Below are 11277 nucleotides of genomic sequence, written 5' to 3'. Positions count from 1 at the left end.
GAGGTCGCGCCTAATCTACTGGCTCCAAAAGGCAGGAAAATCTAATTTTCATTCTACACCACTCGCCCGCTATCCCTGTCCTGTCTCTACTTGCTTTCTTAATTCTATGCTTTTTTCTTCGTCTTTGCCCACAGTGGATAATCTCAGTATTATCGTTCTATCCTATAGCCATATGGTTAGATTGCCTTATGGCGACCTTGACAACCATCTGGTCGTAAAACTCAGGGAGAAGAGGAGCTCTGCCCTGTGTGTGTGTGGGGGGGAAATCTCACAGAAGCATCACATGGGGGCGGCAACCTCTGAGATCCACTCAGCGTGGACCTTTCTAAGAGATTGACAGGAAACGCACCAACTGCCTTTGCCCTAGCAATTGGCGCCATCTCGCGAGACTTGGGCCCCATTGGGAGGTGGAGTCAAATAGGGCCCTTCTGTGTGGGGGATGGGAACGACTGTGGCGCAATCATTGCGCGAGATTGGGCCTTAGTCACCGGGAGGGGCACCTCTAGTGAGGGTTTAGTTAAATCTCGCGATTCTTCTGAGAGTCTGGCCCGCTGCTCGGGAAGCTTCTCGCGAGAGCCCGTGCTGAGGGCTCTGTGCGTCCCCGTGTGTTTGTGTGTGTATGTGTATTGGTGAATGTGAGTACGGGGAAGCAGCGGCCGCCATTTCAGGGAGCTTGCCGACGTTGTCGCAGGGGTGGATCCTGAGCTGCCAAAGCCGCTGCCCTGCTCTCCCGCGCGGGCTCATCTAATCCCATTTTTTTTTTAGATCCGCTCGGGCCTAGCCGCCCACGGAGCCCGAAATTTGGGCTGGGCGGTACCGCGGCCTGGGCCTAGCGGCTTAATAGTAGCAACAGCGGCGGCAGTGGCAGCAGCAGAAGACAGTCCTTACCGAATACGATCTTCACAGGCGCCCGAAAGCCCGCACAGGTAGGGGGGCGCTGGGGACCTAATTTTTGTCAGCTTTTCTAGCTTTCGATTCTTTCCTGGGTTGAAGGTAGTTCTCAGGCGGTCTTTATTGATGGGGGGAGGGGGACTCTCGAGAAATCAGCCTCATTTCAGCGACCGCGCCCTTCTTTTCTGGTTGTGTATAATCAGGATTCTTGCGGTGTCGTGGACTTTAGAGTGGCCTCCGGGCAGATGGCAACCTGCCCCTTCGCCCCTTCGAGGCCTGGGCTTGCCGCGACTTCTCAACATGGCGCCAGCCGAACGCTGCCTTGGCACACAACCCTCCCAACAGAGGGAGTTTCCCTTTGCCCCTAATATGGCAGCGCGAGTTTTGCGCGGAGAGGTGCTGTGCCAAGCTCTATCGTTCGAGGCTCCAGGTTCCTTTTTTTTTGGAATTTATTGTATGCTATTTGAATCTTACTATTTTCGTGCATTTGGTGTAAGAGTCGTTTTAAATTGACATATATAAGCCAAATCTGTTAGGTGCTTTGGTTTGTGAATTTTTTAAGCTTTTTCTGGAGTTTCGGAGGTTGTTGGGTAAGGAGAAACGGAGCAGAGTTGAAAAAGCATTGATTTACAGATTGTCGTGTTCTTTTCGTAGGCGTTTGGAGAGAATGGCAGACGATATTGATATTGAAGCAATGCTTGAGGCTCCTTATAAGAAGGTGAGAAAAACATATCGGTGAGGTTTATATATTTCTTAATTTAGCATATTCACGAAACTACTGCTGAAATGTAAACTAACATCCCCGGAGCCCTCTTGATTTACTTTATCAGAGATGCATTACTATAACTTACGAAAGTAAATATATGCTATTGATGTAATAATATTGTGCAGTAGTTTCACTTCAGCGTGATGAATAAATGCCCATCTATCTCTCTTTGTAGACTTGCCTAACGATATCTCACCTCTACTCCCATGAATTCACCTTTGATTCCAGTGTGAACTGTCAATCATAAGGTAGTAATTGAGTGACTTATCGCTGTACCGTGGTCCCCTAGGTAAAATGACTCAACTAAGAATTACCAGCTCCAGTTTGGTATAGCAAAAAGGTGAATGTAGTGGTTTGGGAAAATAGCAGGGGTCCAAGAATAACAAAGCATAACCAGTCTTTGGCAAGTAAATCTTAAAGAGAACTCTTATAAGAAGAAATGGGTGAGATTTGAACTTTTTTTTTTTTTTTTTAATGTAAGACTGGTGATAGTAAATCTTAAAACAGGCAGGTGGCGATCTGCTGAGTTAAAAATTACTAAAATTCTTGGATCCCTGAATACAGTTTTTTTCCTAAAAGCAAAAGAGGCAGTATTACAGTTTAGAGTCACTTAATGACTGTTTTACTGTTCTCTATATTGTTATATTTTTAAGTAGGCCCTGACAATATTTCACACTAAAAACTACAAAGGAATTATTTTGGCAAATACTTAGTTTTTGACCCATTTCAGTATAGCAGTAAAAGTAAACTGTCTTTTCATTCTTTCACCAGTTGGTGGTGAAAATAGCAGTATGCATGCATTATCACTGGTGTCAAAACTGTAAGCTTTGTAAGTTAGCAGTTATACTCCTGTAACTGATGTAATTAAACCTTAAAATAAACATTGCACTAAACCTTTTCAAAATAATACATTTGTTTTGGAGTGTATAGCACGACCATGTGGTACCAATTTGGATGAATTCTTGGTAGCTTTAAATAGTGTGTAGTTTTGTAATGCATAGACTCGAAGAGCTAGTCTGTTTTAATGTTAAGATTCTTGTGTCTTAGTTTAACATGGATGTAATTCCATGTAAACAGGTATGGAAGTAGGAAATGTTTAGGCTGGACTGGTGGATTATTAATTGACTTTCTTGGGTTCTTGGGAGTCAACATTACTAAAGCAGTGTGAATCCCTGTTTGCTTCAGGGCGAGATGTGTGACAGAGGTGGCATCAAGCTCTTACAGTCCCAACCCTCCAACGGAAATGGGCGAAGATCTCAGGAATGGCATCGGTCACAGGAAATCGATAGTGGCTGGCTGCTAGCATGGCCACTTGGGGCTTAGGCAGAAATAGAGCCATGGTACTGACCAAAGGGACCATAGCACATGGAGTAAAACTCAAAACAGGACTTCATTCATGTTTTATAGAAATTTTACTTAACCACTTCAGCATCGTAAATCTGGATAACTTAATATCTAAAATATATAAGAAAATAACTAAAATTTAATATGTTAATATGGAGAGCTTTTTATTTTTGTATTTTGATGATTTAACCGTAAGCAACAAAGTGGTTAAACACATACCCATCTAAATTTTTTTATAGCCTTCCATGTCAAACTATAAATAAGTAATTAGTTTTAAAATTGTTTTGTATTTTCTTATTCCTGTTCCCTTTACCCTTTGACAACTTGAAATGTTTCCACTTCGTCCTCATGATGTTCTTCTATCAACCCTGCTTAGGATGAGAACAAGTTGAGCAGTGCTAACGGCCATGAAGAACGTAGCAAAAAGTAAGTTTTAAAAATGGGCCATGGGGGGAGATGAACTTTTTGTGATTGAGATTTTATGTTCTATTTCTGTCCCTAAAACATCAAATTTAGGTTTTCTTCTGAGGGTTTTTTTTTTTTTTTCTTTTTCTTTTTCTTTGTCTCTTTTAGAGAAGTGGTTTTTCATCTTTTGAGACAAGAAGCTTTTTGAGGATATAAAACTGGGCTCTTTCCATATATATGTTTGTTTATTTATATATATTTATATGTATGTATGTATATACACACACATATGCTTATGTATATATGTATGTGAGGATACAGTTTCAGGAGCATTCTGGATACCTTCCCCCACAGGTCCAACTATTACAGTCTAGTTAAGAAGCTCCTGTATTAGAGCTTGTCATTTGTTTTAAATTTGATAACTTTGGTTTAATAGTTAATGATGATATTGATAAAACTATGATATCCTTGAGCTTAAAAGGGATAAGAAAAGTTAAATTAGAAAAGGTAATAACCAAATTGGTGAAAGCAGTTTATCCTAAATCAAATAAAAGAGCCACAGCTGTGAATCATTTCGTCTGCTTGCTGCTCAAAGGCCCTTTTTGAAGTAGCTTCAGACTTAAATATTATGTTCCAATTATGTGGCTTTCGTTATCTTAATGCTTTTTAAACTTGAGTAAGCCTAATATGAGAGAGGAGTTAAAAAAAAAGAAAACCCTCAAAACTATGAAATCTCTGCTGTAGACTAATACAGAATATAATATATAAGAAATACATGCCAGTTTAGACCAGATCCACTTTATAAGGTTGGATCCTATCAATTTTTGAAGTTGGTTTTTGTCTTCAAGATGATTATTTCACGTGGTCATGTTACAAGTATTAGATTATTTTATTAATCTGTGTTTATGATATATTAAAACATTTTGTCATGTTCATGACCCCATAATAAATAATGAAAAATGATGATAAAATACCACTTGGTTCTTTTTGGCTCTTGTCCTACCTAGAGCTCAAGAATGCTTCACACATCCGCATAATTCTGTTAGATGGTAGATAGATTGATAATATTTCATAAAATAGATGAAGAAGTTGTATTACTCAGGGGTTGCTTAACCAATATATTTTAAATTCCCCATAAATAATGACATGGTAGCAGTAGATTAAAAATTATATAATTTGTAGGGAATAATCTCTTTTTTTTCCCCAGCATAAGCTTGGGTGGGAAATCTGTTAAAATTAACTTCACCAGTCACAGGTGGACATGGGAATCAGCTGGCCTGAGGCAGTCAACCAGTCAAAGATTATATCATCTGGTTTTAAACCTTTTTACAAAATAAGAATTTCCTGACGTATATATTTTGCGATTCTGTAGTCAAAAGGAAACCTGGGGAACGGAGTAGCCATATACATTGATGGTTGGTTACCCAGTTTAGCTGTCAGACCCCAGTGGGTGAGTAAAAATTTCACCTTAAGTTTCAAAATGACATAGTCTTTTGGACTTGGCCTTGCTTCTTTGTTGTACCATTTTCGGATGTTAATCCTTGCCACTCAGTATCATCTTCAGTTTATACTTGTTTTTATCCTAAGGCTAAGCGCAAGAATACTAAGCTTTCTGAATCATACAAGGGAATTAAGTAATAAGCCCTAGATAAGTGATGTTTGGTGGCCTTTAATACAGCCTTATGTGACTGCATGGAATAATTGGACGATAGGGCATAGACTTCTTTTTAAGGGAAGAGCCTTTCGAAACACTCCCAACTTCAATCTAGTAATCTTTTAAAATGTAGAAAATATTTCTGTCAGACTTCTAAATTGTAGTTGATTAAGTATCTCCTTCCTCACTCAGGAACTTTACATCCAGTTTTCTGAAGGCAGCTTGTGTTTCAAATTAAGTTGTCTAGGGAAAAAACTACTATTTAAGGATAGATAAAATACAAAAACAACTGAAATGTTCTCTCTGTGCTTTAGTGTTTAGTATAAAGTAAATCTTTTAACCAAGGCTGCTAATGTTACATTTTTCATTTTAAACTATATTGGGGTATAGTTTTTGAAGTAGTGAGAAAAATACACGTTCTGAGAAGTTGAGAGTTGAATGTAATGGGAGTAAATGTTTTCTATTCTAAAATTATTTTGATTCTTAACACACACATTTGATTGTATTCCAATAATAGTAAAAGGATCTAAGTTTAATATAACACGTATTGGTTGCCAAAGGAACTACGTTTAATACAACAAATTGGTTGCCAGTTAGCCAACTTTTGAAGAGCTACACCTTGAGTTTGGCAAGAACACAAAACTTGAAATAGGTGAACTTGCCTTCTTGGGGATATTGTTTGTTAATGTAGCCAGTTTTACAAAGGCTAACCCAGCATTCGTTCAATTAAGCTCTTCTTTAGACAATTGATCAAAAAAGGATAGCAATAAAATAGCATCAGTTAAAATATATTGGCTACTGTAGTGTGGATTTTCTATAAATTTTGGAATAAATGACTTTTCTATTTTTTTCTTATTTTCCAGAATGCTTTGCATTTAAAATTTAGATCTTCTTACATGGAAGAGGTCAAATCCAGTTATAGCAAACACCTTTACAGCAGAGGCCATATAACCAAAAAGTCCAAAGGCCCAGCCCAGTGGACCATTTACTTCAATGATGTTCAGTACAAAATTCCACTGCCACTAAAGACTTTGGAAAGTCCCATTTAAGTTGTAACAGGATTTGACTATTAGTGTGGATTTTGATAACCCTTCTCTAGTTAACCTATTGCGTGTTCTTTGAAGCTGGAATTTTGTCATAGAGAAGTATACTGGTTTCTTGCACCTTCAAATTATTTGCTTACTTTTTGTGCAGAGAATTGTGGTTTTGAATGTTTTAGTATGCTGTTGTATGCAAGCTGTCTTTTCACTTATCTGGGGTTGCCTTCAGATGTGGGTGGGGATTCATTTATGAAAAGTCCTGGAAAAGTCTCACATTAAAGTTGACAATACAATTTTCAAGTCCTTTATGGATATAGAAGATTATGGTAAATAGGGAGGTTGGCTTTTTGTCTGCTATGGGCCACTTATGAGCAGAGCAAAAACTTACCACTATTTATTTGTAGAGGATGGAATTACCTTTTAAATTTTTCCCTAATTTAATTGATTAAATTTAGGACTTTGATTTTACTCATTGAGAAGTTTTCAGCCTAAAGCCAGGATAAGGTTTTTCAGGTGGCAAACTTAAGAGTGTTATCTGTTGCCCTTTTGGGCATTGCTTTGATGATTTCTATATAAATGATGAGTGTAGCCTAATTTTCTGTCATGCTAGCATATAAATTTCTGACAGTCAGGTGGATTATCTTGAAATTTTAGACAAAAGTTTCTGCCTCCTTGGAAAGCTCTACATCTCCTTGTGATTGGAGTGTGGGTTTCAAGATTCCAGAAGGTGGGTGTCTTCATTTTCTATTTTCAATGCACTCTAAGATGACCTGCTTACAGGTTCTCCGAGGCAGACCTCACTTGCTCTTTTGCTAACTTTGCTTTGATAAGGACTAAATAAGATAGTTAATCTTCCAGATAATGATGAAGTGTTGTCAAAATGCTTAATAATTCAGCCACTACAGATTGATATGTTAGTGGAATAAATTTGTTTTGAAATGTCTTTCAACTTACATGAAATATCTGAAGGCACCTCTAAATATGGATGATAATACAGAGGTACAAATAGACTAATAATTATGAAACAAGTGGGTGGTGTACAGGAAAGAATACAGAAATGATTAGAATGATAGGACTGACTGTCTTCTTTTTTAACCTTTCAGAATTTAAGATTTTATAAAGGTTCTTAAAAGTATGGATCCTTGTTTTTGATTATACCCCAAAGGCCTGGTTTTAAAATGGTATACTCCCAGTTTCTGCTGTACTCATAAATTTAAACATAGCATTTGAAATGGTCATGTGAAAATCTATGAATTCTAAAAATGCATTGTTACTGCATTCATTCTTGGTGTCCTTTGTTACTTGTAATTTTGCCTGAGATCAAAATATTGATGATTTGATGGCCCATTAAAAGTATAAAATATGTTACATTTAAATTGGGTCAAAAATGGCTTATATAACAAATTAACATATTTAATAGACTTTTATATATGAGCTAGTGCTTAAATGTGAACATATTCTAACTGATTTTATTGTCTTGTGGATTATGTGGTACTTGTTTGCCTGTTACATGACTGGCCAAGCTTTTAATGTAAAAATTTAGGTTTTAATCTGTACATAACAAGAAGTATCCTGCTCCTTGTTAAAGGTACAGCTGACTCCCAGTAGATTGTTACAATCTTGGCTCTTAGGGGATGGTATCTCAAATAATTCTTTGTCAACTCACTGCTGTTTTCCATTAGTAAAGGCAAAGGTCGGGTGTTGACTACTAAGGAATTTTTTCTTCATTATGATTATATACAGTTATAGTAAAAACAACAATTTACAAAAGGATAAAAAGATTTCTGACCACAAAAGGAAGTATATCTTGATGGGTTCTTAAACTAGCAAAAAATAATGGTAATTATTTCTTCTCAGGAGGAAAAAAAGCAAGAGCAGAAGTCGTAGTCATGAACGAAAGAGAAGTAAAAGTAAGGAACGGAAACGAAGTAGAGATAGAGAAAGGAAAAAGAGCAAAAGCCGTGAAAGGAAGCGAAGTAGAAGCAAAGAAAGGAGACGGAGTCGCTCGAGAAGTAGAGATCGCAGATTCAGAGGCCGCTACAGAAGTCCTTAGTATGTAACTAAAATAATGATTTTCATTTGATGGTCATTTTGTGGGTATTCAGATGGCAACTTACGTATCTGAGATTTGAATTGTGAAATTTTATATTTCAGTATATTTGGTTAAAAAGCATTGAGTAAGGATGTTGGCATTGAAATTAATAAAATAAGTACATACAACTTCTGTTTTACTACAGCTTATTTTGTTATTTCATCTACAAATACTTTAATTATGTGCCAATCCAAACTGGATATCTTAAAAAAGAAGCAAGGCTTAATATTAAATTATTACTTCAATATTAAAATACTAATATTTTTAAAAAAGCTTAATATTTTATAGTGCCCAATATTTTGTAGTTCTCAAATACTTGAGAACACTAAATGTGTAAAGATGTGTGAGCTATTACAGTATTTTTTAGTGAACATGTATTTATTTTAATAATAAATTTTAAAGGTCAGATGGATACTGCGTTACAAATAATAAATTTTGAAATTGTCTATCTGGCTGTTTTTGCTGAAAATGACAGATTTTTTATGTATTGTATGCTCCTTGCAAATGGTGCTTTTCTGGGCTCATCGCACATTAAAATTCTTTAATAGTAAGATAAACTAAGTGCTTTAAAAAATTACTATATGTTTATTTAAATGAATTGGAAACTAGCATAAGCCCACAAGTTCATTATAGTCAATTAGTAATTTTGAAACTTAAGCAAGCATTGAATATAGCAGTTCTTAGTGATTTATAACATTCTTTCCTTTTAGCATACTGTTGTAAAATATTTTATATTAAAAGTGACACTTCTAATTTTAACCTTCAATACTTTAAGAACATGGAATTCAAAGACAAAACAGATGAGAGTAAAAGTCACTTGGGCAGGTTACTTAACCTAAGCTTTTGTTAATAACCTCAGTTTTTAAGAAGGGAACTATCTGGCAGATAAACTATTAATGAGAATAGAAGGGGAAAAGAATATAAATAAAATATTTAGAATACTCCCTGGTATTCATTAAATGTTTTGATATTATTTGCAACCATTAGGAGTTAGTAACACTTTAAGATATGAGCCTGGCTCTTTAATTTTTAAAATAAAAAAAGTTGAAGTAAAAGTTTTCTAGGTTCTCCTTAGTGGCTTATTTTATAAATTTATAGAGGTGAGAGAAACAATGTTATTTTAATTCTAGAATATTGTATCAGAAAATTCCTTGCTTTTAGTCAAATTTGTCAATTTGTTTCATTATTAAAATGCAATTGCATTAAATCTTTCTACCAGAATGAACTAAATATGGTGGGTGGGAGAGGAGTTTAAACATTCATAGTACTTATACCTCTGTTGTTTGGGAGATATCTGAAGTCCCTGCCTATTATCGAGTTCTGGTTTTATTTTAAAATGATTTTAGTTCTTACATTTGATTTTTTGTTATTTTTAACTACAGCAGCTGTAACTGAGACTATCTTGATGTTTTTAATTAAAGGGAAAAGAAAGTAGCTTATAGATGCTTGTTTGAACTTCTAATTTATCCATAAATGTATTTTTTTATTATTATTAGTCCAAATTGCAAAACTTGATTAACATAAGATAAATTTATTTGGAACTGCTTGGATGTTGTAGGTAGGTGTAAATCTGTGAAAATTAATGCAAATATAGATCATAGCAATACAGTTACTTTCATTTTGCTACCCTTCTGGAATAGGATAGCAGGATGAGCACAAGGGGACGTCTGACTTGTCCCTTTGAACTTAGTCTGGGCTTTAAAAATAAAAAGGCACGAAAACTATTGGAGTTGTATTATAGAACTATGCTCTTGTCATTTATTTTGAAAATACCTTTTTAATTATTCATTTTCAGTCTTGAAAAAAAAATTTTCCTGAAGAATTCATGAGTTATCCTCACATCCTTACTATGGGATTCTTTGCCATAATGAACTGAAGTATAGTGCTAAATTACTGTCATGCAATTTCTAAGATTTAATAAGTGGAAAAATCTGAGTTTCATGACCATGTAAAGAATGATTTCCCTTGACTTTAAAAAGAAGCCCCTAAAACAAAGGCATAAATGTTGTATATGTATATTGTATATATACATATAATACAGTCTCCTGAGAAAGGACCTATGAGCATACACATCAAATTGATAACCCTAGTTAAATAGCTGGTGTGCGATTGGGCATTGGAGAAGTTTAGATTTTTACATTAATGTTTTAATTTTTTTAAACTTGAAGAATATCTCCATAAATATGTGATTAGAAAACTAGGGACTGAAATTGAATGTGAACATTTTCAGAATCTTAAAATTTTTTTGAGGCTGTAACCTTTGGTCTTGGCACCTCTCAGTGGTCCAGGGTGAATAAATACAATGGCAGCTGGCCTGGGATAGAGTTCACAAAAAAAGTCTCATTTCCTCTTAAATTGAGATGGAAAAGATAAACAGCCTAAAAAATGTTAAACTTGCTCGAGAGCGCATGAACGCGATCTTAGCAAGATCCTAAACCTGTAACTAGTGTAATTTTGTGTTTCCTTTTTAGCTCCGGACCAAAATTTAACAGTGCCATCCGAGGAAAGATTGGGTTGCCTCATAGCATCAAATTAAGGTTTTTAAACATACTTCTGAATTGTTTAAATTGTTTTTTAAGGAATTAATGTGGTATATTTGTTTGGGTAACTTCTGAACCTTTTTTTAACTTTGTAGCAGACGCCGGTCCCGAAGCAAAAGTCCATTCAGAAAAGACAAGAGCCCTGTGAGGTAGCTGTTGTCCCTATTTTCTTTACAACTTAAGTTTTTGTAACGTATGCTACTGCTAAAGTTAGTGACAGTGATTTGAACAATTCAAAATCTAGCTTCCTTTTGGAGTACTGGTAAATCAGTGTGAATTTGCACAAAATTATCAGGATTTTTTTTTTTAATTTTATGTAACTAAACATGGAAAACCAGCCACTCCTCGGAAGGAAGGTTGGGCAATCCTACTTCCGTAGAGTGATACTGCCTCATAGAGTGATACTGCCTCTGAAACCCAAGGAGGGGTCGCTATGAGCGAGGCACATAACAACAACAACAACAAACATGGAAAAATATTAACATAGATACAAGTGATCTTACTTCCCTTTTATGTTAATTAGACTTTTTGTGGTGGTGGTGGTG

At 35.7% G+C, this 11277-nt stretch overlaps 1 protein-coding gene across 1 annotated transcript in view; it reads left to right on the top strand.

Moving 5' to 3' along the window:
* The first annotated feature begins 1558 nt into the window (after positions 1-1558).
* Positions 1559-11277, top strand: part of RBM39 (RNA binding motif protein 39) — a 31869-nt gene continuing 22150 nt past the window's right edge. The window contains exons 1-5 of the mRNA XM_007934619.2: positions 1559-1609; positions 3378-3427; positions 7958-8152; positions 10664-10729; positions 10828-10881. Coding sequence (XP_007932810.1) covers positions 1559-1609; positions 3378-3427; positions 7958-8152; positions 10664-10729; positions 10828-10881 — 416 coding nt within the window. The remainder of the gene's footprint in view (positions 1610-3377; positions 3428-7957; positions 8153-10663; positions 10730-10827; positions 10882-11277) is intronic.

The sequence above is a fragment of the Orycteropus afer genome, unplaced genomic scaffold, assembly GCF_000298275.1.
Source record: "Orycteropus afer afer isolate SDZICR_OR568_19922 unplaced genomic scaffold, OryAfe1.0 scaffold00020, whole genome shotgun sequence".
Taxonomy (NCBI): Eukaryota; Metazoa; Chordata; class Mammalia; order Tubulidentata; family Orycteropodidae; genus Orycteropus; species Orycteropus afer.
Note: the sequence above shows the minus strand (reverse complement) of the source record. Positions and strands in the feature narration are given on the sequence as shown.